This window comes from Meles meles, chromosome 18, assembly GCF_922984935.1.
Source record: "Meles meles chromosome 18, mMelMel3.1 paternal haplotype, whole genome shotgun sequence".
NCBI lineage: Eukaryota > Metazoa > Chordata > Mammalia > Carnivora > Mustelidae > Meles > Meles meles.
Window position 1 is genome coordinate 48,011,127 of NC_060083.1, and position 27,772 is coordinate 48,038,898.

Below are 27,772 nucleotides of genomic sequence, written 5' to 3' on the forward strand. Positions count from 1 at the left end.
TCTTTTGATGGCTTCATAGTATTCTATTGTATATATATATATACACCACATCTTCTTTATCCATTCATCTGTTGTTGATGGACATCTAGGTTCTTTCCATAGCTTGGCTATTATGGACATTGTTGCTATTAAACATTCGGGTGCACGTGTCCCTTCGGATCACTACGTTTGTATCTTTAGGGTAAATATCCAGTAGTGCAATTGCTGGGTCATAAGGTAGCTCTATTTTCAACTTTTTGAGGAACCTCCATGCTGTTTTCCAGAGTGGTTGCACCAGCTTGCATTCCCACCAACAGTGTAGGAGGGTTCCCCTTTCTCCGCATCCTCGCCAGCATCTGTCATTTCCAGACTTGTTAATTTTAGCCATTCTGACTGGTGTGAGGTGATATCGCATTGTGGTTTTGATTTGTATTTCCCTGATGCCGAGTGATGTGGAGCACTTTTTCATGTGTCTGTTGGCCATCTGGATGTCTTCTTTGTAGAAATATCTGTTCATGTCCTCTGCCCATTTCTTAATGGGATTATTTGTTCTTTGGGTGTTGAGTTTGCTAAGCTCTTTATAGATTTCAGATACTAGCCCTTTATCTGATATGTCATTTGCAAATATCTTCTCCCATTCTGTCAGTTGTCTTTTGGTTTTGTTAACTGTTTCCTTTGCTGTGCAAAAGCTTTTGATCATGATGAAGTCCCAATAGTTCATTTTTGCCCTTGCTTCCCTTGCCTTTGGCAATGTTCCTAGAAAGACATTGCTGTGGCTGAGTTTGAAGAGGTTGCTGCCTGTGTTCTCCTCAAGGATTTTGATGGATTCCTTTCTCACATTGAGGTCCTTCACACATTTTGAGTCTATTTCTGTGTGTGGTATAAGGAAATGATCCAATTTTAATTTTCTGCATGTGACTGTCAGTTTTCCCAACACCATTTGTTGAAGAGGCTGTCTTTTTTCCATTGGACATTCTTTCCTGCTTTGTTGAAGATTAGTTGACCATAGAGTTGAGGGTCTATTTCTGGGCTCTCTATTCTGTTCCATGGATCTATGTGTCTGTTTTTGTGCCAGTACCATACAGTCTTGATGATGACAGCTTTGTAATAGAGCTTGAAGTCTGGAATTGTGATGCCACCAACTTTGGCTTTCTTTTTCAATATTCCTTTGGCTATTCGAGGTCTTTTCTGGTTCTATATAAATTTTAGGATTATTTGTTCCATTTCTTTGAAAAAAATGGATGGGATATTGATAGGGATTTAAGCATCCAAGTTTTACTTGGTATATAAATTCAAACTCTCCAAGTAGCATGGACCCAAGTTTTCTTTTATGAATATGCATGAATATTTAAATCAAACACCTTGCCACTTTGGGATCTGATATGTATCCCCAAATAGTTATAGGCTCAGTACTCACTGTTTTCTACTCTTGATCTCTGTGTCCAACTAACTTATTATTTCCTGTTGTTTATCTTAGTAATGCATTTATAGAATATTGTAGTTCACACAGCATCCTAGGGATTTGTACTCTGATGGTTTCTGTGCTACCCAGCTAGCCATTTTGTTATAAGTTAAAGTCTTCTTAATGTAGTTGATAACTCTTTATTTTCTGTTATGATAGCATTATGGAGTCTTTTTTCAAGTGTGTGTGTATGTGTGTGTCCTAATAGTTAACATTGTGACCTCTGGCCTGAAACTACCTTAGTTCAAATACCACGTCCTCTAGCACTTTCTGGCTTTTGTAACCTAGACAACTTATTATTTTTTTTTCTTAGTTTATTAATCCTCTCATGAAAAATCTGCACAATCACCACAGATAAAGCCACTGCAGCATCTTTACTCCTTCTGTTGTCCAATCTCCAGCTCACTTCTTGCCAGCACCAACATTGGCTTTCGCAGTCCCTCTGACTTTCTTCATTCTGTTCTTGCATTCTTTTCGCTGTTTTCTTGAGGTCTTTTTCTTCTCATACAGACCATGTCTTGCAAGTCTATGTTTGGGTTCATTTTTCTTGCATAATCCAAGGAATCATAAATCATGCCAAAGCCAGTTGTCTTGCCACTACCAAAATGGGTTCTGAATCCAAATACAAATATGTGTGTGTCTTGTACATTTTGGCTAGTTTTTCCCGAATTTCTGTCTTAGGTACTGTTGCCTTTCCAGGATGAAGGACATCAATAACCATTTGTTTGCGCTGAAGTAGTCGTTTGGTCATGAACTTCCTGGTCTGGATAGTTACTGTGTCGTTCATGATGGCGGCCGAGCTTCAAGCAGCCGGAGAGAAAAAAAGCCTAGACAACTTATTTAATTTCTCTTGGCTTTCATTGTTTAAAGATAGGCATATCAAGTATACCCATGTTATAGAATTATTGTGAAGATTTTGGTTAATAAATATAAAGCATCATAAAAGGATCCTTAGTCTGTATAAGGAACTGAAAATTATGTAAGTTCTTTTTTTTTCTTTTTTTTAATTATGTTCAGTTATCCACCATATAGAACTCAAGAAAATTATCTATTAAGATCATTAACTGTTCAGTAGACGGTTCCTAAAAGTGTGAAAAAATTATTTTGCCGTAGTTTCAGTGGTTTGAGATAGAAAATAAGGTAGAACGGAAGTTTAAGTATTGTAAATCGGAAACTTTATGTAGAAATTCACAGTATCAGGTTTTTAATGTCAGCATGCTTGATTTTGACTTTACAGATAATAATGAAGTGAATTTAAAAGATTTCTTTGAAAGAATTAAAGAAAGTCCATCTTTCAAAGAGTCCATAGGTAAGTGAATACTACTAGTTCAAAGACAGATGGCTATAAATAAAGATATGAAATGATATTAAAAAATCGATATCCAGATTTCAAGTTTTTACTCTGTAATCTCTATAGTTTTAAAAAGGATTTAAGGCACTTATAAAATATAAATAATATAAGAATATAAAAGACAAGTGAGGAAAATGGGAAAAAGTTATAATGGGGGGAAAAGAAATAAAACAGGGTTGAAGAAGATGCATAGGAGACATCTTTGTGGTTCTTACAAAGTCCTTCCTCAAGAGGAGATAAGTTTTTCTTCATTCAAGGGGTACTGGATCTGTGAAGGAAATCCGGTCTGGAAATCAGGTGAGGAATCACTACTCTCTGTTGTGTCATCTCAGGTTAGGCCTCTGCAGTTTTCAGGTCTCCTCAGCTGGACTGCCCATCTATTTTATTTATGGAAATCTTAACTTCAACTAATCACTTTCTCTAAATCTTCATGGTATTGATCCCCATATCATTCTTATTGCCATATCATCTCTGTTGCCTAACTACATCACTTTGCTCCTGCTGTGTAAAGACTATTGCTTGGTCTTTGTCCCTGAAGTTCCTTTCATCCTTCTTGAAATTAGGGAGGTATTGAAATTTCAATACCGGCATCATTTCCTAACCCCACATCTATAGGGGACACCTACCAAAGAAATCTCCACAGATGCAGACACCCCTGTCAACAATGTATTCCTAAATGCTTTGGTGAAAAAAATGTCCTTTCTTTTTCACATTTTAATATCTCTAAAATTAGAACACCTTTATAATTGATGACATTATTTATCACATGTACATTTTTATTGAGATATAATTCACATACCATAAAATCCACCCTTTTAAAGTGTACAGTTCAGTGGGTTTTGGTGTATTCACAAAGTTGTGCAACCATCACACTCTAATTCTGGGACATTTTCATTGCCTCAAAAAGAAACCCGTACCCTTTAATAGTTATTAACATCTTTACATGTGTTTATTGGCCATTTGCATATCTTCTTTGGAGATGTGTATCCTTTGCTTATTTTAAAATTGGGTTATTTGTCAAGTTATAAGAGTTCATATATTCTGGACTATACACCTTTATCAGATACATGATTTGCAAATCTTTTCTCCCATTTCATGGGTCTTTTTCCTTTCTTATTGGTGTCCTTTGAAGCACAGAGGTTTTTAAATTGGATGAAATCCAATTTATATTTTCAATTAGCAATAATCGCGCCTCGGATAAACCTCATTGGCTACGATACTGCCACTGCGCAAAGCTCCAATTTATATTTTCTTTTGTCACTTCTTTTGATGTCACATCTAAAGGTAATCCAAGATCATAAAGATTTATACTGATGTTTTCTTTTAAGAGTTTTCTAGTTTTAGCCTTTTAGTTTGAATCTTTGATTTGAGTTAATGTTTGCACATGGTGTGAGATGGGAGTCCACGTTCATTCTTTTGCATGCAGATATCCAGTTATCCCAGCATCATTTGTTGACAAAGTTATTCTTTCCCCATTAAAGGGTTTTGGCATTCTTGTCAAAAATCAATTGATCATAAGTGTATGGATTTATTTCTCAACTCTCAATTCCATTCCATTGATTTTTATTTATTCTTATGCCAGAACCACATGGTCTTGATTCCTATAGCAACCTAGGCAGTAATCTTAACCAGAGCCAGGCATCAGAATTACGGGTAAGTCTGAATCACCTGGTTCTAGTTTTGGGCTATGATGGAGTAGCTTATATCAAACCAACCCTCCTGCCGAGAGTAACTAGTAAAATCTGGACTAAATTAAACTGCATCAACAACCACAACCATTTGAAGGCATTGGAAAGCAACTAAAGCTGTCAGGATTTGTGGGGGCTGTAAGATAAATACAAAGAGCGTGACTTGTAGCAGCAATAGCAACTGTTGCTGCTGCTTGTCTGTTTTCTCTTTGTAACATAACTTAAGTGAAATAATGCAAATTTTGATGTAAACTTATTGTAATTTGTAATGCTTCATAGTTATTTCAGGGGCCACATATGAAGTATTATGTAGCCAAAGGCGTAAAGGTTGACCACTTAACATGTCACCTTGAAAGGCACATTAGTTAAGGGCATGGGTTTTGGAACTATAGCACCTGGACTTGAATCCTGGTCCTGCCACTTACTACCAATATATTCTTTAGTAAATCACTTAATCTCACTAACCTCAATTTCTTCATCTTAAAAGTAGGGATAATAATGCCTATCTTGGAATTATTATAAGGTTTAAATAGGTAGAGTAGAAGTACTTAGAACAGTCTCTAGTACTTAGTAAGTTTTTAGTAACTGCTAACTATTATCATATACAATGGTTTTTAAAACTATACTCGTAGTTTCATGTAAAATTCTTTTATTCTGAGGCATCTGGGAGGTTCAGTCAGTTGGGCATCTGCCTTCAGCTCGGGTCATGATCCTGTTGTCCTGGGATCGAGCCTGTGTAGTGCTCTCTGCTCAGCTGGGAGCTTTCTTCTCACTCTCCTTCTACCCCCCGCCCCCCATGCTCTCTGGTGTACACACACACACTCTCTGTCTCTCTCTTCCAAATAAATAAAATCTTTAACAAATAATAAAATAAAATTCTTTTATGCAATCCAAGCTTAAGTGAAGGTAGATGATATACTCTTATTTCCGATGTTGAAATATTTGTTTCGTTCTTTTTTGCAGCTATACAGCTACTCTTAGCTACTACCCAAGTTCTCCAGAATGATCTAATTGATGCCTCTGACCTTGAAGAATTTTTGATAAACAATGACTTTCATGCAGCTAATGTTTTACTTAATGAAGTATTAAGACATGAACCTGAGCATGGTTAGTAGTTTGAATGCATCTGTGTTATAAAGGCCATCATCTACTAGTGGGGGTGGGAGATGTATGGATGGGATACACAAGAATGGAAGGCATGCTGTGGGAGCTGCAGTGGGATGACTGAGGAACACCAGTGCTACCCTGGTGTGCCAAGCCTGAGCCCTGTGAAACCAAATGGAGGGGTAAATCAGTGCCTACTTTATCTCCGTAGGTCGTGGTACTTGGGAGATGAGGTTACTTTGTCTGGCATGGGCTGTACTCAATCAGAATGCCCTGCACAGAGTACAACAGAGTCCTTGAGGCCCTTTGCCAGGTATCAACACTTTGGCAGGTGAACTGCTGATATCCAGGAATACCTCTGGTGGTATTGCACATGGTGTTGGGGCTCAGGGAAGCATGTATTTATAAACATACAAAATAATTTCATTATTTTAATGATTGATATTGTTGAATGTTATCTTTGCTACATTTTCAAAAGAGAGGAGCAGTAGTCTTTGTTTTTCTCGTCTCTGTAAGAGATTCCTCACATGTTAAGTAGAACTAAAAGGTGAACCCTAATGAGCTGAGAGTTTTATTTATGGGAAAGTTCTGGATTATTGATTTAATTTCTTAAATTATATGGGATTACAAAGAAAATATCATATTGTTAATATTGGCAGGCTGTATTTTTATAGGAACTCATCCATTTCATGTGACTTTTCAAATTTTTTGGATAAAGTTGCCCTTGACCTCTACTTTTTATCTTTTTTGATGTCTGCCTGATCAGTAATAATATCTTCATTTTCATTCTCAATATAAGTGATTTGGAGCTTTTTTTTTTACCCAGTCTCCACAGAATTTTTCTTTTCCTTTTTGTAAAATTGAGACATAATGGACATAGAACATTGTGTAAGTTTAGGATATACAGTGTGTTGATTTGATACATATATATTGCAAATGGTTATCACTATAGTGTTTGCTAACACCTCTATCATATCACATGATTGTAATTTTTTTTTTTTTTTGTGGTGAGAACATTTAAGGTCTAGTCTCTTAGCAACTCTCGAGTATATAATACAGTTTTAGGTCAGCACAGCATTACATTTCCAGAACTTACTCATCTTCTAACTGCAAATTTGCACCTTTTAACAATATCTCCCCAACTCACTGCACCCCCCAAGTAACTACCATTCTACTCTGTTTCTATGAGATTGGCTTTTTTAGATTCCACATATTAGTGATATATACAGTGTTTGTCTTTGTCTGACTTATCTCTTCTAAGCATAATGCCTTGAAGATCCATCCATTTTATTGCAAATGGCAGAATTTCCTTCCTTCTCATGCTGAAATAATATTACACTGTATATATATATATATCACATCTCTTTATTCATCCGTTGATGGACACTTGGGTTATTTCCATATCTTGGCTTTTGTGAACAATGCTGCAAAATACATGGGAGTGTAGATGTCTCTTAAAGATCCTGTTTTCATTTCCTTTGATTATATACTCATAAGGGGGATTGATGGATCATATATTAGATCTATTTTTAATTTTGGGGCAATCCTCCATACTGTTGTCTCTTGTGGCTATATCAATTTCCATTGCCACTAACAGTGAATGAGGGTTGCCTTTCTCCACATCCATGAAAACCTTGATCCCTTCTTGATGATAGCCATTCTAATAAGTGTGAATGATATCTCATTGTGGTTTTGATTTCCATTTCCCTGATGATTAGTGATGTTGAACAACTTTTCATGTACCTGTTGGCCATTTGGATGTCTTCTTTGGAAAAAATTTCTATTCAGTTACTCTGCCCATTTTTTTCATCATTTTGTTTGCTTGTTTGTTTGTTATTGAGCTGTGTGAATTAAATTATATATTTTAGGTATTAACCCTTTACCATATGGTTTGCAAATATTTTCTCTCATTCTGTAGGTTGCCTTTTCATTTTGCTGATTTTTTTTTCTGTACACAAGCCTTTAAGTTGGATGTAGTCCCACTTGTTGGTTTTTGCTTTTGTTGTTTGTGTTTGGTGTCGTGTGAAAAAATTATTGCCAAGACCAGTGTCTGAAAGCTGCTTCCTTGAGTTTTCTTCCAGGAATTTTACAATATCAGATCTTACATTTAAGTCTTTAATCCATTTTGAGGTAACTTTTTTGTGAGTGGTATATGATGGAGGAGTGATTTCATTTTTCTGGATGTAGTTATCCAGTTTCTCAGCACCGGTTATTGAAGAAACTATCCTTTTTCCATTGAATGTTCTTGGCTCCGTTGTTCAGTATTAGTTGAGTATATGTGGGGGTTTATTTCTGGACTCTGGACATTTTTGTTCTTTTTCCTCACCGCACAGCCTATGAACATTTAACGTCACAGATAAATATTTACTGATGTACTGTGGCCACAAACCATTGTAACAGCTAAGATTTTTTTTTTTTCTCCTCTAAGAACTGGTTTTCCTTCTTGAAACCCTATTGCTCTACATGAGGATGTATGTCTTAAACATATCTAGAACTTTAATTTCTGGATATACTGCTATGTCCTCTTTCCAGTATTTTACTTGAACTTTAACACATTTGTAAGGAATATTGGTTTATAGCCTCTTACCCTACTCACGATGTGGTTGTGTTGTGTTTTGTTTTGGGTTTTTGTTTTTGTTTTCTTACAGTTTTGGGGCAAGTAGGAGCTACTGAAGGATTTTCTTCAGAGGAGTAACCAGATTTTTTTAAAAATTTTTATTTATTTATTTATTTATTTTTTTCAGTGTAACAGTATTCATTGTTTTTGCACAACACCCAGTGCTCCATGGAATACGTGCCCTCTCTATTACCCACCACCTGTAACCAGATTTTTTAAAGAGAAAGACTTCTTTTGCTGCACTGCAGAAAATAAATGTAGAGAAATGAGACTAATGGCATAGAGTTTTTTTTTTTAAATTAACATATAATGTATTATTTGCTTCAGGGGTACAGGTCTGTGAATCATCAAGCTTACACATTTCACGGCACTCAACATAGCACATACCCTTCCCAATATCCATAACCCAGCCACCCTATCCCTACCCCCTCTCCCCTCCAGCAACCTTCAGTTTGTTTTGTGAGATTAAGGATCTCTTATGGTTTGTTTCCCTCCCAATTCCATCTTATTTCATTTTTTTCCCTCCCTACCTCTCATGACCCCCCACTCTGCCTCTCAAATTCCTCATATCAGAGAGATCATATGATAGTTGTCTTTCACTGATTTACTTATTTTGCTTAGCATAATACCCTCTAGTTCCATCCACGTTGTTGCAGATGGCAAGATTTCGTTTCTCCTGATGGCTGCATAGTATTCCATTGTATGTATATACCACATCTTCTTTATCCATTCATCTGTTGATGGACATCTAGGTTCTTTCCATAGTTTGGTTATTGTGGATAGTTTTAATGATGCTGTTGTAATAATGCAGACATTAACTAGCATAGTGATAGATTCAAGAAGTATCTGGAAATAATTAAATAGAAATTGATAATCATATGTTTGCAGAAGTTAAGGAGGAAGGAATAGTATAGGCTGATTCCCAGGCTTTTCACTTTGATTATAATTTGACTCTTAACTTCTGGTATATTAATTCAGAAGCAATAGCTCTTTCAGCCAAATTTTACTTTGCATTACAGAAAATGGCAAGATTACCATTCAAGAATTTTTAACTAAGTTCTGCAATACATTAAGAGTTCCCAAAGACACAGGTGAGTTTTACTTCCTATGTATCTACTGCCTCTATCTGGAAGGACAGCAGTTGTTTTCATGTTAAAACAACACAGAATTAGAGAGAGCATAGATAAGTAAGAAACAATATGAAGATAAAACAACGCAATATTGAGTTATATAATTTTTGTCCAAATTATTTGGCAAAGACTGCTAAGCTTTCCCTAAACTCAGAAATGTAGGTATACCCTAATCTTGCTAGAAAACTACTGGATTATACAATATTCTCTGAGATTATTTGCCAGGTATACCTGACCTAGATTTATTGGAAAATTATAAATGATTGGAAAATAATTTTTAAAACTTTGACAAACCTAGCAAAGGGGATTTTATGCCTATCTTCTTTGTTTTTAATGTATCCTCAGCCACTTTCTTGACTACACTATTTTAGGGCAAGTTTATGTTTATTACAGTGTGATTTACATATAGTAAAATCACCTATTTTAGGTGTACAGTTCTTTGAATTCTTGAAAATAATGTCATGTAACCATCACTAAACAGCACATAGAATATATCACCCCAGACATTCCTTTGTGTCCTTGCATAGTCCATCCCCTCTCTGAACCTTCATTCCTGGTAACCACAGATATATTCTTTGACACTAAAGTTTTGTCTTTTCTAGAATGTCACATAAATGAAATCATAACATATGAAGCTCATTTGAGTCTGACTGCTTTCATGTAGCATATTATACTTTATATTCATCAACATTTTGCTTGTGGTTTGTTTCATTTTATTGGTGAATATTATTCCATTGTATGAATGTACAGTTCATCCATTTAGCAATTGATAGACTATTGAATTATTTTTGGGTTTTGGTGATTATGAATTAAGCTTCTATAAACATTTATATACAGGTTTTTGTGTGTACATATATTTTCATTTCTCTTAGCTGAATACCAAGAAGTAGGATTGCTGGGATATATGGTAAGTGTGTATTTAAATTGATAGAAACTGCCAAATATGAATTTATGATAGATAATATCCATTTATGATAAGAACTTTCAACAAAGTGGGTATAGAGAGAACATACATCAACATAATGAAGGCCACAACTAACATCATACTTAATGGTGGAAAAACTGAAAGCTTTTCCTTTAAGATCAGGAACAAGATAAGGATGCCCATTCTTGTCACTTTTTTGTTTTGTTTTGTTTTGTTTAGTGAAGTGCATTTGACATGCAAAGTTGTACTAGTTTCCAGCATACATCATAGTGATTCAACAATTCTGTGTATTACGCAGTTCTCCCCGTGATAAGTGTAGTTACCATCTGTCACCACAAAATGGTATTACAGTATTAATGACGATATTCCCCATGCTGTAATTTTTCTCACCAATTTTATTCAGCTTTTATTCACAGTATTAGAAGTCCTACTGAGGACAATTATGTAAGAAAAAGAAATAAAAGCCATCCAAATTGTAAAAAAGAAGTAAAACTGTTCCTATTTGCAGATAACATATTGTATACAGAAAACTCTAAAGGCCCTATCAAAAAAACTGTTAGAACTAATAAATTTTGTAAAGATGTAGAATATGATATCAATATAGAAAAACCAGTTGCATTTCTATTCATTAATAAGCTATCAGAAAAAATATTAAGAAAACTATCCCATTATAATTACATCAAAAAGAATTAAATATTTAACCAAGGAGGTGAAAGACCTGTACACTGAAAACTATAGGACGCTGACAAAAGAAATTGAAGATGACACAAAAAAATGGAAAGATGTTTCATGCTCAGGGATTGGAAAGTCAAATATTGTTTAAATGTCTATACTACCAAAAGAAACCTACACACTTAGTGTAATCCCTATCAAAATTCCAACAGCATTTTTCACAGACCTAGAACACATAATCCTAAAACTTGTGTGGAACCACAGAAGACCCTGAAGCTCCAAAACAATCTTGAGAAAGAACAAAGCTAGAGCCATCCTACTTTCTGATTTCAAACTTTATTACAAAGCTATAGTACTAAAAACTGTATGTTATTGGCATAAAAACAGACATGTAGATCAATGGAACAGAACTGAAATATATATAAGCCCTTGCATATTTGGTCAATTTGTTCAAGACAAAGCAGCCAAGAACAAACAATGGGAAAAGACAGACTCTTTGGTAACTGGTGCTGGGAATACTGGGCAGCTGTATGCAAAAGAATGAAACTGGACTGCTATCTTAGACTGTGCACAAAAATTAGGTTAAAATGGACTAAAGACTTGCACATAAGACGTGAAGCCACAAAACTCCTAGAAGAAAACATAGGCAGTAAGCTTTTTGACATCGGTCTTTGAAAACATTTAAAAAACCCCAAACCCCAAATTTTGTCTATTAATACAATACCATGGGTAAAGTCAAAGAACAGATAACAAAATGGGAGAAACTATTTGCAATATATATCACAGAAGAAATATAGAAAAATGGCCAAAAGTCATGGATATAGAAATCATAAAAAATTTATAAAATGGCCCAAGAACATATTGAGATGTTCGATTTTACTCATAATAAGAAATATGCAAAACCCTCAGGTTGCCCCAACCTCCCACCCCTGACCCTTCAAAACCCTCAGGTTGTTTTTCAGAGTCCATAGTCTCTTATGGTTCGCCTCCCCTCCCCAATGTCCATAGCCCGCTCCCCCTCTCCCAATCCCACCTCCCCCCAGCAACCCCCAGTTTATTTGTGAGATTAAGAGTCATTTATGGTTTGTCTCCTTCCCAATCCCATCTTGTTTCATTTACTCTTCTCCTATCCCCCTAACCCCCCATGTTGCTTCTCCATGTCCTCATATCAGGGAGATCATATGATAGTTGTCTTTCTCCGATTGACTTATTTCACTAAGTATGATACGCTCTAGTTCCATCCACGTCGTCGCAAATGGCATGATTTCATTTCTTTTGATGGCTGCATAGTATTCCATTGTGTATATATACCACATCTTCTTTATCCATTCATCTATTGATGGACATCTAGGTTCTTTCCATAGTCTGGCTATTGTAGACATTGCTGCTATAAACATTCGGGTACACGTGCCCCTTCGGATCACTATGTTTGTATCTTTAGGGTAAATACCCAGTAGTGCAATTGCTGGGTCATAGGGTTTTGAAGGGTCAGGGGTGGGAGGTTGGGGGAACAGGTGGTGGGTAATGGGGAGGGCACGTTTTGCATGGAGCACTGGGTGTTGTGCAAAAAGAATGAATAATGTTACACTGAAAAAATAAATAAAATGAAAAAAAAATAAAAAAAAATAAGAAATATGCAAACTAAAATGGAGATACAATTTCTCACCCATTAGGCTGACAGAAATTGAAAACCTTGACAACATATTCTGTTTGTTAGTTTGTAAAGAAAAAGGCATTTATCTATAGCTCATGAGCATGTAAAGTACTACCATTCTTTTGCAGGGAATTTGGCAATGTCTAACAAAACTGCATATGCATTTACCTTTTGACTCAGCAAGCCCACTTCTAGGAATTTTCCCTGAAGATATCCTGCACCAATGTGAAAATACAGATGCATAAAGTTATTCATTACAGGCTTATTTGAAATTGCAAAATAATGGAAAATACTTAAAGTGTAAACCTTGGAGATTAGTTAAATAAACTATAACTTCTATACTGTACAACTATAAAAAAGAATTAAAAAAAAGAATTTCATACCAGTACTTTTTAATACCACTGCTTTTCTGCCTTTCCAATATTTAAAGCTACAGATTTCCCTCTGAGCAATTTCACTGCATCTTACAAAATTTTATGTTATGTTTTGATAATCACTTATTTAAAATATTTTCTAATTTACCTTGTGATAGCTTTTTGAAATATGAGTTGTTTAGAAATGTACTAATTTCCAAATATTTGGATATTTTCTAGGTGTCTTCTTGTTACTGATTTCTAATTTAATATACTTTGGTCAGAGAATTTATTTTGCACAATTTAAGTACTTTTAAATTAATTAAGATTTGCTTTAACGATTAGCATGTGTCTGTCTAGGTGAATATTCCATGTACACTTCAAAGAATGTATATTCTATAGTTGTCTGGTAGTGTTCTGTAAATATCCATTAGGTTAGATTGTTTGCTAGTTTGGTTGAATATTCTAATTCTTACTGATGTTTATTCTACTTGTTCTATTAATTACTAAGTACAAGGTGTCCATATCTGCAGCTTTTTTTTTTCCATTTTATTTATTTTTTCAGCGTAACAGTATTCATTCTTTTTGCACAACACCCAGTGCTCCATGCAAAACGTGCCCTCCCCATTACCCACCACCTGTATCTGCAGCTTATTGTGGGTTCATCTATTCCTCTCTTTAATTCTGTAAGCTTTTGCTTACTAGAAGGCTCTTGTTAGATGTACACATTTGGTGTTGCAAAATTTATGTATATGACCATAGGACTTATGTCATGTACTTTGTCTATTGCTGTCTTCTGTCTTATTTTTGTTGCTCCTCTGTTCCTTTCCTCCAATTTCCTTACTTACATTTATACATTTGTGTGTACTTATTGTCATGTATCTTATTTTATTTAAAATAAAGCTTTTAAATGATATTGCTAAATTATTTTACAGAGAGTTTATTAAATCATCCGTAGGCAATATAAGAAAATAATTATTCTTGGTGCACTTAAAAATTTCACAATATAATTATCCATCTCTCCGTTTAGTTCCTTCAGTTTTTGCATTACATGTTTTTCAGACTCTATCATTAAGTACATACAAATTTAGAATTGTTATGTCCATCTAGTGGATTGAAATATCATTATGAAATGTCTCTCTTTATCTCTAAAAATTCCTCTTCACATAAGGTCTACTTTGTCATATTTGTATAGCTATACTACTCTCTCTTGCTTAGTGTTTGTCTATTATAGCTCTCCTTTTTGAGGGGTTTCTTTTTTTCTAATTTAAATTCAATGAATTAATATATGATATATTATTAGCTTCAGAGGTAGAGGTCAGTGATTCATCAGTCTTATAGAATACCCAGAGTTCTGTGAGAAAATGCTCAACATCACTAGCCATCAGGGAAATACAAATCAAAACCACAATGAGATACCACCTTACACCAGTTAGAATGACAAAAATTAACAAAACAGGAAATAGCAAATGTTGGCAAGGATGTGGAGAAAGGGGAACCCTCTTACACTGTTGGTGGGAATACAAGTTGGTACAGCCACTAAGGAAAATGTATGGAAGTTCCTCAAGATGTTAAGAATAGAGCTACCCTACCACCCACCAATTGCACTAGTATGTATTTACCCCAAAAGATACAGGTGTAGTGAAAAGAAGGGGCATGTGCACCCCAATGTTCATAGCAGCAATGTCCACAACAGCCAAACTGTGGAAGTAGCTGAGATGCCCTTCAGCAGATGAATGGGTAAAGAAGATGTGGTGCATATACACAATGGAATATTACTCAGCCATCAGAAACGATGAACACCCACCATTTGCATCGATATGATGGAACTGGAGGGGATTATGTTAAGTGGAATAAGTATAGCAGAGAAAGAAAATTATCATATGGTTTCACTCTTACGTGGAACATAAACAATAGCACGGAGGACCACAGGGGAAGGGAGGGAAATCCAAAGGGGGAAAATTCAGAGAGGGAGATGAACCATGAGAGACTTTGGACCCCGAGAAACAATCTGGGGGTTTCAGAGGGGAGGAGGGGAGGGGGAGGGGGTAATAGGGTGATGGGTATTGAGGAGGGCATGTGCTGTGATGAGCACTGGGTGTTATACTAACTAATGGATCATAGAACTCTACATCAAAACCTAATTATGTGCTATAAAGTGGCTACCTGAACATTAAAAAAAAAAAAGAATACCCATTGCTCATTACATCATGTGCCCTCCTTAATGTCCATCTCCCAGTCACCCCATCCCCCTACCCACCTCTCCTCCAACAAATCTCAGTTTGTTTCCTATGATTAAGAGTCTCTTATGGTTTGTTTCCCTCTCTGATTTTATCTTGTTTTATTTTTCCCTCCCTTCCACTATGCTCTTTGGTTTTATTTCTTAAATTCTATATATGACTATTGTCACCTATTTTAAATTATTTTAGGAACAGAGAGGTACATAGATAAATACAAATACTGCCTTTTAAGTATAATTTTATATATTGGAATAATTTTTCCCACTTTAAAACATAAGGGAGATACATGAAAACTCCTCTCTAATTGGAGGTGATTATTTCTTCCCAGGAGATAAAAACCAATTTTACAACATCAACATTCACAAAAATGAACTTACAGCCATTCCTGACCTTAAGCAAAATTTAAATGCTGCTGGAATCTATCTAACAGATGATAAAATAAAGGAGGCTTTGGATAATACTAATCCTAATGGTAATTATTTCAATTTAAAATAACAAAGTTTTAGTATTTCAGGAGTTTCACTGTATATGCCCAAGAACATATATCCCTTTTATATCTTTAAAAAGAAAAATTGAAAATGTATTTTCTTTTCTTTCAATTGATGGGTTTGTATTGAAGGAATTGATTTTCAGAGTATATTTCTTATAACTTTATTTTAGTTCTAATCTGCATATCAGGTACATCACAATAGGATTGCCAGTCCTCCCCATTATTTTTATGTTTATAGTTCTGGTTTATAACATCAAATGGTCTTCTCTACAAGAAAACCTAAATTCTTTTTTTCTTTTTTAAAAAAAGATGAAGTGGTGAACTTTAAGGATTTTATCAGAACATTGACAAACAATGATGAATTTATCGAGTGCCAAAGTAAGTATGGAATTTGAAATGAATATGAAAAGAAACTTCATTTTGTGGGGTTGATGTATTATAGTTATGTGTGTGTATAAATTATGTATATTTTTATATATACTTTACCGAGCTCCTTTTTTTCTTTTTCTTATTTAAACAGAGTTGATGTGTATATTTTTTAAACTCTAGTTTTTTAAACATATGAACACATAATTTTCATACCATAATATCCTTTTTTTTTTCTTTAAGATTTTATTTATTTATTTGACACGGAGAGAGGAAGAGAGGGAACACCAGCAGGCGGAGTGGGGAGGGGGAGAAGCAGGCTTTCTGCTCAGCAGGGAGCCTAACGCGGAACTCGATCCCAGGACTCTGGGATCATGACCTGAGCGGAAGGCAGATGCTTAATGACTGAGCCACCCAGAAGCCCCTATAATATTCTTGAATTACCTTTTTTAAAAGATTTATTTACTTGAGAGAAAGTTGGTGGGGAGGGGCAGAGGAAGCAAATCTTTCAAGCAGACTCCCTGCTGAGTGAGGAGCCCCACCACAGGCTCTGTCCCACATCTCTGAGATCATTACCTGGACCAAAAAACAAGAATTGGACACTTAACCCAACTGAGCCAGCCATGCACCCCTTGAATTGCTTTTTTCTTTTTTCTTTATTAGTGCTGACAGGTTTATCCATTTTCTTATCAAAGTAATTGGATTTTTTTTAATCACCTCTAGTGACTTTTGCTCTCTTCTGTTCTTTTTTATTTATTTCCCCATTTATTATTATTTTTTTACACTTACTCTATAGTTCTTTGTCAAAAACTTAAGCTAAATGCTTAACTTTTTTCAGTCCGTTTTGAAATTTCAACACAGTTCTATCATGGAGACACTGAAACAGGCTTGGACCACAGACATTGAGATTGAGAATTATGGTCCTCAGTCTGGGGTTTTAAAATGAGTATTGGAATCAATGGATTCTCTCTAAATTGATCGGCACTTTGAATGCATTTCCACCACTATCTCAGGATCATTTTGGAAGGAAACTTGACAAAATAATTCTGTAATTTTTTTGAAGATTATAGGTCTATGAATAGTAAGACCCTTTTGAAAAAATAATAATGAGGAACTTGCTTTATCAGATATTAGTACATATTACAATGCTATTTTATTTTTTTTTCCATTTTATTTATTTTTTCAGCATAACAGTATTCATTCTTTTTGCACAACACCCAGTGCTCCATGCAAAACGTGCCCTCCCCATTACCCACCACCTGTTCCCCCAACCTCCCACCCCTGACCCTTCAAAACCCTCAGGTTGTTTTTCAGAGTCCATAGTCTCTTATGGTTCGCCTCCCCTCCCCAATGTCCATAGCCCGCTCCCCCTCTCCCAATGCTATTTTATTTTTTAAATTTTTTCTTTATTATGTTCAGTTAGCCACTGTATAATACTTCATTAGTTTTTGATGTAGTTTTCAGTGATTCATTAGTTCTGTATAACACTATTTCAGTATAGTGTTATAATAGGCCAGTGCATCATACCACAGACCAGCAGAGACTCCTGTTAATGGGAACTTGGAATGTAATTGAGATGACATCATCAGTCAGGGGGGTAAAGATATTTAGTATATGATTTGAGAAAATTGGCTTACTATGTGGGAGAACACAGCGTAGAATCCCTGCTTCATAACATATAAAAAATAACCTTCAAGAATCAAATGGATATGAAAATGGATCTCAAAGGTAAAACTATACACCTGATGGAAGAAAATGTAAGGAAAAATATTGTGCCTTATGGTGGTGGGTCCCTTCTTAAAAATACTACTCCCCCAAAGCACAACCATAGGATGAAAAAGGATGTAATTACATCAAAATTAAGGATTCCTGCTAAATGAAGAACTCTAAACTATATAACAGACTGGAAAAAGATAATTACAAGATAATTAACAAAAGATTAATAAAATATGAGGAAATTCTGAAAATCAGCAGTAGAAAGAAAAAAAAAATCAATTGGAAAAATAAGCAAGGATCTAAGGAGTCAGTACAGGAGGTGAAGCCCAAATAGGTAAATATATATATATGAAGAGATTTGGAAACACCCACAAATTGCTGGTGAGTAGGTAAAATTGTACAGCACTCTGGATTGCAATCTAACAGTACTTGTCAAGTATGCATATTTCTTATGGCCCAATAATTCTTTTTATTAAAAGATTTTATTTATGTGTTTGCAAGAGAGAGACATACATAGTGAGAGAGGGAACACAAGCAGCGGGGAGAGGGAGAAGCAGGCTTCCCGCTGAGCAAGGATGTGGGGTCTTGATCCCAGGACTTTGGTATCATGACCTGAACCGAAGGCAGACTTAAGGCCTGAGCCATCCAGGTGCCCCTAAATAATTCTGTTTTTAGATAAATAACCCAGAGAAGTTTTTTGTTAGAGACATGTACAAGGGTATTTCCTGCAACACTATGGGAGGATAAAAATGAAAGCAACGTAGACATCCATCATTAGGGAAATGGTTGAATAAAATATGGTCCATACATATTACACATCATAACAATAACTAGATTTATATTTGCACCAGAGAGAGACCTCAGTAATAATATGGTTCCATGAAGAAAGGAAAAAATAGAATAAATGAATAACACACAATGCTTTATGTAAATGAGATTTCTACTAATGCCATAAGACAACACTTTATTTATATTTTTTTCAGGTGAACACATAATTCTAAATAGAAAGATGAGAGATTGATTGAAAGAAATTGAGAAAGAGATTGAAATAGAAGTGACAATATTAACAAACTTATGAAAGAGATTGTATAGTACTTTGCATCCTAAAAACTTAGAATACACATTATTTTCAAATGCCTAAGAAATAGTCACAAAAATAGATGATGTGTTTAAGTCACAAAGAAGAATTTCAATGAATTCTAAAAATCAGAAATCGTTCAGTACACATAATCTGACCATGATGTGATAACATTAAAATTATTTTTAGGGGCACCTGGGTTGCTCAGTGGGTTAGGCCTCTGCCTTCCGCTCAGGTCATAGTCTCAGGGTCCTGGGACCCGCCCCGCATCGGGCTCTCTGCTCAGCGGGGAGCCTGTTTCCCCCTCTCTCTGCCTGCCTCTCTGCCTACTTGTGATCTCTCTCTCTGTCAAATAAATAAATAAAATCTTTAAAAAAATTACTTTTAATTTGGAAGTTAAAAGAATTTGCAATGTTACTTTTAATTTGGAAATTAAAAAAAATTGGAATGAGAATATGGAAAAATGTTGCTTTTAAGACTAAAACAGGGGTGCCTGGGTGGCTCAGTCATTAAGCATCTGCTTTCCGCTCCAGTGGTGATCCCAGGGTCCTGGGATCAAGCCCTGCATGGATCCCCGCATTGGGCTTCCTGCTCAGTGGGAAGCCTGCTTTTCTCCCACTCCCCCTGTTTGTGTTCCCTCTCTCACTCTCTCTCTGTCAAATAAATATATAAAATCTTTAAAAAAAAAAAAAGACTAAAAACAAATGGTCTTCTTCTTCTTCTTCTTTTAAGATTTTATTTATTTATTTGACAGACAGAGATCACAAATAGGCAGAGAGGCAGACAGAGAGAGAGGAAGAAGCAGGCTCCCCACGGGCAGAGAGCCTGATGTGGGGCTCAATCCTAGGACCCTGAGATCATGACCTGAGCCGAAGGCAGAGGCTTAACCCACTAAGCCACCCAGGTGCCTCCAAACAAATGGTCTTCTGAGTAATTCTTTTGTTGAAGAATAAGTGAAACCTGAAAGTAAGAATTTTTAGAAATGATGACAATGAAAGCACTTCATATCAAAACATGTAAAGTGTGTTTGATAAAACATACCAAAACAATCTTACAGGATATTTTATAGTATTAAATGCTTTTATTAGAAAATAAGAAAGACAAACCATGAGAGACTCTGGACTTCAGGAAACAAAGTGAGGGTTACAGAGGAGAAGGAATGGGGGGATAGGGTAACTGCATGATGGGTATTAAGGAGGGCAAGTGTTGTGATGAGCACTGGGTGTTATATCAACTATTGAATTGTTGAACACTCCATCAAAAATGAATGATGTCCTGTATGCTGGCTAACTGAATGTAATAATAAAAAAGAAACATTAAAAATAATTTTTCTTGGGGCACCTGGGTGGCTCAGTGGATTAAAGCCTCTGCCTTCGACTCAGATCATGATTTTAGGGTCCTGGGATTGAGCCCCACATCGGGCTCCCTGCTCAGCAGAGAGCCTGCTTCCCCCGCCACTGCCTGCTTCTCTGCCTACTTCTGCTCTCTCTCTGTCAAATAAATAAATAAAATCTTAAAAAAAATTTTTTTTCTTAAATGTTCAACTCATGAAGCTTACAAGGACCATAAACAACAAAACAGCAAAAACAATCTCCCCAAAAAGTACTAGTCAGGAGTTAATGAAATTGAAGGTAGAAGTTAGTGAAACAGAATACACACACACACACACACACACACACACACACACACACACACACACACATACATGAAATTATCCATGTAACCAAAACTTTGTTCTTTCAGAAGATTAACGGAGAATGCTTTAGGAAGTATGATGAAGGGGGAAAATTAGGGAGGACAAAAAAAAGAAGACCATCATAACTTGGATACAAAGGAGATTAAAATATATAAATGAATAATACTTAAAATTGATTAATAAGGCACCAAGTTGTTGGCATTTCATCAACAGCACTGTCATTATTTCCAAACATTTGGATGAAGACAGAAAGGGCTGCTTCCCCCACTTCCCCAGTAATGGTGCGGTTTTCTTTGGGATCACTTTGATACTTTATTGGTTTTTTTTTTTTTTCATTTTATTTATTTTTTCAGCGTAACAGTATTCATTCTTTTTGCACAACACCCAGTGCTCCATGCAAAACGTGCCCTCCCCATTACCCACCACCTGTTCCCCCAACCTCCCACCCTTGACCCTTCAAAACCCTCAGGTTGCCCCAACCTCCCACCCCTGACCCTTCAAAACCCTCAGGTTGTTTTTCAGAGTCCATAGTCTCTTATGGTTCGCCTCCCCTCCCCAATGTCCATAGCCCGCTCCCCCTCTCCCAATCCCACCTCCCCCCAGGAACCCCCAGTTTGTTTTGTGAGATTAAGAGTCATTTATGGTTTGTCTCCCTCCCAATCCCATCTTGTTTCATTTATTCTTCTCCTATCCCCCTACCCCCCCATGTTGCGAAAGGTACAGAGACAATATACAGTAACAGTCACCTTACAGGCTAATAATGGCACTAAATTCATATCTCTCAATAGTTACCCTGAATGTTAATGGGCTAAATGCCCCAATCAAAAGACACAGGGTATCAGAATGGATAAAAAAACAAAACCCATCAGTATGTTGCCTACAAGAAACTCATTTTAGACGCGAAGACACCTCCAGATTAAGATTTTGTTTATTTGAGAGAGAGAGAGAGCACGCAAGAGTTCACAGACAGGGGGAGCAACAGAGGAAGAGAAGGCTCCCCTCTGAGCAGGGAGCCAGAGGAGGAGCAGCGTTTCTTATTGTCTAATGCATGCATTTAAACCTATAAATTTTTGGAATTCTCGGTTTGGAGAATATTTCAGAGAAGCAAAACCCTCAAGACTGTTTTCAAGAAAATGAATACATTTCACCCCAATGAAGTTGTGATATTTCTGGATAAACTGGCCAACTAATATCTTTACGTTTTGTCACTTCTCTATATAGAAATAGAAGATGAATCCAACATTGTTAATAGTGTCTTTGATGGGAAAGTTGAACTTAAAGACCTTTTATCTGCCTTGGAGAACCTGGAGAAAACTTTAAGTGAAGAAAAACCTGAGGCGTCGCTGAACTCTGCAACAGACGGTGAGCACTTTAGTTACCTTACAGGTCTCCTGTTTAGAATACACATGCTCTTCAGCAACTATAGCTTCGGAAATAGTATTGACCTGTCTCATGAAATAAAAAATAAGCTTAAAGAGGTTCTGACTATAAAAGAACTTCAGAAAAAGGAAGAGGAGAATGTTGACAGCGATGATGAGGGAGAACTACAAGATTTGTTGTCTCAGGATTGGAGGGTAAAAGGGGCTTTGTTATAGGGTTTCAAAGACCCAGGATTTTCACACCCTCAGCAACAGTACCAAAAGTGCTGTCTTTGGATAGGATACTGGTTACTTCATGCCTGGAGATTTGAATACCTAACTGGGTTGTTGAGATACAATGAACCTGTGAAGATAGCACTTTTGAAAATTGGTGTAAAATATTTTTGAGGTAAAGTTGTTTTTGAAATGTTTGGTTTACTATATACTAAAATGTCAACTTTTCCACACATTTACTTAAGTGTATAATTTTGAATTGTCAAATCTGTAAGCTGTAAGTATTATACATAGTTAAATATATATTTACTTAAGTAAAAAAAAAAAAAGAATACACATGCTCACACAGGCTAATCTTTTTTTTTTTTTTTAAGATTTTATTTATTTATTTGACAGACAGAGATCACAAGTAGGCAGAGAGGCAGGCAGAGAGATAGAGGGAAGCAGGCTCCCCGCTGAGCAGAGAGCCTGATGCGGGGCTCGATCCCAGGACCCTGAGATCATGACCTGAGCCAAAGGCTGAGGCTTAACCCACTGAGCCACCCAGGCACCCCAGACTAATCTTTTTTAAAGAATAATAATGCTGTATGTTTAGGAAGATTGTTATAGAACTGATGTTTAAATCTTGATCACTGTGAACTGTTAGAAACCTTTTGGAAAGTGTATGGATAGTCTTTTTTGGAGAAGACGAATAGAAGCAAGTATTCTTGTTATCTATGTTTCAAAACCAGCTACTCCTTTATTAGATAATGATGGTCGCAATAATAAATATGCTCTTCCATTTCTCTAACTCTGGATTCCAGAGATAGGATAATTCTTAAAAACAGAGCTCCTCCAATAAATGTGATATTTACTGTGGCATTTTTCATAAATGCTGTTCATCACACTGAGGAAATTGCCTTCTATTCCTTGTTGCTAAAAGATTGAATTTATATTTGTTTATTTGGTTTATCATGAATTTCCCAAACAATTTTTATGTATCTGTTTATATAGATTATAGGAGGTTTCTTGTAATCTGTGAGTGTGGTGAATTATGTTGATTTTTTAAAATATTAAATGAAACCTAAAATTTTGGAAAAACCCATTTTGTTCATGATATATTGTCCTTTTTATATATGTGTTTTCCATTCACTTAATTTCACTTTTCCTGTATTCTTATTCTTCTAAAGAAAAAAAAAAGATAAATTTGGAACCATGTGAAAGAGACTAAAATTTGAAAAAAAAACAGAACTTCTAGAAATTAATAAAGTAATAATTAAAATTAATTAGTGGACAATAATGTCAGCAGATTAAACATAGGTGAAGAAATGTGAACTGCAGAATAGTTTGAAGAAATTGTACAAAATGCAGCATAGAAAGACAGAATACAAGAAAAAGGCTAAGAGGAAGGCAGAATGAAAAGGCTACTTATTGCAGGGATTGGTATGAAATATATATGTATATCAGATTACAATGTTATATACTTTACACTTACATTACAGTTAATATAATGTTATATGTCAATTATATCTCAGTAAAGCTAGAAAAAGAAAAAAATGAATAGACATGATATGTATCCATTCAGGGGAGAAGAGACAGAATGGTTGCAGAGAAAATAGTTGGAGAGCTATAGCTGAGAATTTTCCAGAATGAGAAAGACCTAAACCTACCAATTTAAGAAGTCCAGTGAATCCCACATAGGATCAAAGGAAATCCATCCATACATAGGTTTATGATGATGAAACTGCAGCCTACCAGAAGGAAAGAAAATCTTAAAAGGTAGCTAGGGAGAAAAGCCGAATTATCTATAAAAGGAATTTTTTCTTATTATTGATATTTTCTCTAGGTATTGAAATCTAGAGAAACATTTTTGTAAGTTGAGGATAAACCCCCCAATTTGGGAGAAACCTAGGCTTTGTCAGACCTTTGAAAATACAAACTGAAGTTTGTCCAGTGTTTTGTTTTGTCTTTGGCAAATACTCTGGGTAAAAAACAGTAGCCATGTTTCTGGATTACAGCCTTCAATCGGTTGTTAGTCTGGAAATTTCTTACTTTCTTGGCAGCAAGTTGATTGATTTAAGGTAATTTTAAAACAATAATTTTACTTAAAATTTTTAGTCCTTTTTAGTAGAAGCGTTAATCCGGATATCTAGGCTAATTTATCTGGCACCCTCTCCAATTCTAAGGTTGCACCATAATGTGGGAGATGGAGGAAGAACTTTTAAAACTCTCTTGCATCCCTGAAACAAATAATACATTATATGTTAATAAAGTAAATAAATAAATAAGGTAAAAAGCAAAACAAAAACAAAAAAACCTCCCTTGCATCGTTTCTACTGACACCTAGTGGATGGATCCTGTGGTAATCCTGCATCTATGGGAAGGGGTTTGGGAATGGGGTGCTCCCACAGGGCAGTTCTCATTCTCTCCCATCAGACTTCTAGTCTCTCTCCCCCTCAGCCCTCCCAATCCCTCCCTCTCTTTCTTTCTCTCTGCCTCTTTGACTCAGGAGAAATTCTTCCTCGCTATTTAGGCATTTGGTATATTTTCTTCAATGACTCTAGGTTTCTATACAAGCAGTCTCTGTAGAAACTTTCAATCTACAAAAATCGCAAGAGTGAGGAAATACTTAAGACCAAACTAACTGCTTAGAACAGGAAAGAAGTGGGGAGCCTGGGTGACTTAGTTTGTTAAGCATCTGCCTTCATTTGGCTCAGGTCATGATCCCAAGGTCCTGGGACGGAGTCCCTGCTCAGCGGAGAGCATGTTTCTCCATCCTCCTGCTCTGCCTGCTGCTCTCCCTGTTTGTTCTGTCTCTCTCTCTGATGAGTAAATAAAGAAAATCTTAAAAAAAAAAAAAAAAAGAACAGGAAAGATGGGTCAAATTAACCACCACTTCAAGAGGTACAGTGCAATAGTTCCAATATTTGCTCTTTAAACAAATTACAGTAGGCTTCCAGAGAAGGGTAACTTTTGAAGCAGACCAGTCAGCTAACTCAAATGTCTGCAGTAGCCAGGAACATAATGAAAAATTAATAAAATGAATTAGGTATAAGACGAAAGGAAGGGATGTGAACTGTAGGGTAACTTGAGGGCACATATCGTATATTAAGATAATTAAATTCAAATGAAAAGAAAACCCCAACACTCCCTAAGACAATGAAAATGACTGAATCTCGGTTATATTCAGTCTGTGAGCCTGTGATCCCTAAAGCAGGATTCTGTAGGAGTGGGGGAAAAAAATCATTTCCTTCTTACCCTTCTAGGTTCTCAGCTGGAGTTCTGTAACAGAAGATTAACAAGAGAAAAGCATATATATTTAATATAAACTTACGTGAAAGGGGAGTATATATAAGGAAATGAAGACCTGAAGAAGTGGTTAAATCCTAATGTTTTAATGTTATGTTTGATAAAGGATAGAAAGTTGTGGAAAATGTGATAGGGCAAAATGATATGAGCTAAGGGTGGTAAACTAGGGGAAATTTAACAAGGCCTGTTCTTTCAGTTTCCTCTGGGTGTCCCTCCAACCCTCAGCCTTTAGAGATAAGGATGCTCCGTTCTTCTGGGTATAGCAAGAGCATCTCTCATGTAAGAGTCTTAATGACCTGCTTCAGGGAGAATGGGAAAGTCTGAATCCTAACGGCACCTTCCATTTCTCAAATTTCTTCAGCTTAAAATATTCAGTGTGTTGAGGTGCTGTGTTTTGCGGGTAATGTATCCTGAACCCTGTCCTCCAAAGAATAAGAAATATTCATGTGTGATGTTATGGATAATTCAGAGGAAATTGAAATTCAGGTATTAGGTTTTTGTAAGAGTTTTTACTACTAGAAAGATTAATAATTTTATATATTTTCTTTTATGCATAGTTTTTCCTTGTTCACTTCAGGGTTCAATAGGGAGTGGTGACAGTAGAAACAAGTTGAATTTCTCTTTTCTCACCAAACAGAACTTTTTTCCAAAGGAATTTTTTTTTTTAATTCTTTCTCTTCTTTGGCTGTCTTTGTTGTATGAATCATCTCTGCAGGGAGGGGCCCTATGTATTCTCTCATATTCTTTATAGCTGTGTATATATTTTTGTACTATATAACCTGTGTGTAATTTTTTTAAGCCATGGGTCACAATACTGGGTTGTGAAATAAATTTACTAAGTCCTGAATAGCATTTTAAAATGATATGAAATAATGTGGAATTTGTTAGACAGTATCAGTATGCATCACATAAGTATTGTTTTATAAAACATTTATTTGTGTGTGTGTGTGTGTGAGCACAAATGCTCACAATCTAAATGTATTTTTTACCATGTATTATAGTCATAGAATTTTGAAAACTGAATGAAATTATATTAAAGCAATATCAGATCCTTGCCTTAATGAGGTTGAAATCTATTTAAACCCTATTTTATTTCTTAAATTTGCAGAAAATAACAAGATCGTAAAAGATATTATTGATGTTTTCACTAATTCATCTAAACCATCAACACCATTCAACAGTAAGTATAGTAAAAGAATGAAAATTAAAAATAAACTTCTAAGATCATTCTATGGTATTCTACTTTTTCTAAAGTATAGTTTGTTTTGCCTTGTGCTTTTAATTACTTAAGTTTTCCTTGCTTTATTGAGATGTTATAATCTGCTTTCTTATTCCTTATCATAGTCAGTCTGTACTTTGACCATAATGAATTATTTAGAATTACATTCCTAGAATTAATGCTTCCTTAAAGCAAACAGTTTGTCTTAGTATATGCTTCAGTGTAAGGTATCCCACATGAATCTAGTACAATTTTCTCTCACTCTAATAATTTCCACATGTTTCTTTATCTCACCTATAATGAAACGTAAAAGAAAGTAAAGGAAAAAAAAAAGATCTAGCGTATCTAAAACAAGCAGGTAGGTAAGAGAGGTTCTCTAATCCTAGGATAGGATGTAACTAAATGTTTTTAAGGGCATAGCAGATTTATATTTTCATTTTTCTTTCTCCAATTACATGTGTTCTATTTCTGCTAGCTCTTAGAATGAGCTAGTACCTATCTGTACTTGAAATGCTTTACAGTCTGTGAAAGACTGGAGCGCGTAGTAGTTTTTAACCTTTGAGGGGAAATAATAAATAAAAGCAAATTTTTACAAAAGTTTTGCAGAAGTTCAATTTTTAGCTGGTTAGGGGTGTGTTAAATTTTGCTTATTGTTTAAGTGACTTCTTTTTTTTTTTCCCATTTTATTTATTTTTTTCAGCGTCACAGTATTCATTGTTTTTGCACAACACCCAGTGCTCCATGCAAAACATGCCCTCCCTATTACCCACCACCTGTTCCCCAACCTCCCACCCCTGACCCTTCAAAACCCTCAGGTTGTTTTTCAGAGTCCATAGTCTCTTATGGTTTGCCTCCCCTCCCCAATGTCCATAGCCCCCTCCCCCTCTCCCAATCCCACCTCCCCCCAGCAACCCCCAGTTTGTTTTGTGAGATTAAGAGTCCCTGATATGAGGACATGGAGATGCAACATGGGGGGTTAGGGGGATAGGAGAAGAATAAATGAAACCAGATGGGATTGGGAGGGAGACAAACCATAAATGACTCTGTTTAAGTGACTTCTGAAACCAAAGCCCGTTGATATGTTTTGAAAGCCCTTTCTCTCAGAATTCCTTTTGTAAACATCTACTCTCTGCAAGTCAGGGTGTTAAGTCT

At 35.8% G+C, this 27,772-nt stretch overlaps 3 protein-coding genes and 2 pseudogenes across 3 annotated transcripts in view; 2 read left to right on the top strand and 3 right to left on the bottom strand.

Moving 5' to 3' along the window:
- The window catches only part of EFCAB13 (EF-hand calcium binding domain 13), a 96,396-nt gene extending 90,804 nt beyond the window's left edge, over window positions 1-5,592 (top strand). The window contains exons 18-19 of the mRNA XM_045985397.1: window positions 2,679-2,750; window positions 5,444-5,592. Of these exons, the coding sequence (XP_045841353.1) occupies window positions 2,679-2,750; window positions 5,444-5,592 (221 nt within the window). The remainder of the gene's footprint in view (window positions 1-2,678; window positions 2,751-5,443) is intronic.
- On the bottom strand, window positions 1,751-2,260 carry LOC123929567 (annotated as a pseudogene).
- Window positions 1,989-27,772, bottom strand: part of LOC123929308 (40S ribosomal protein S24-like) — a 576,828-nt gene continuing 551,044 nt past the window's right edge. The window contains exon 5 of the mRNA XM_045984822.1: window positions 1,989-2,038. The gene's annotated coding sequence lies outside the window, so the exon portion shown is untranslated. The remainder of the gene's footprint in view (window positions 2,039-27,772) is intronic.
- On the bottom strand, window positions 3,852-4,029 carry LOC123930410 (annotated as a pseudogene).
- The window catches only part of LOC123930068, a 199,650-nt gene continuing 189,624 nt past the window's right edge, over window positions 17,747-27,772 (top strand). Inside the window, exons 1-3 of the mRNA XM_045986277.1 lie at window positions 17,747-17,759; window positions 21,743-21,883; window positions 26,510-26,581. Coding sequence (XP_045842233.1) covers window positions 17,747-17,759; window positions 21,743-21,883; window positions 26,510-26,581 — 226 coding nt within the window. The remainder of the gene's footprint in view (window positions 17,760-21,742; window positions 21,884-26,509; window positions 26,582-27,772) is intronic.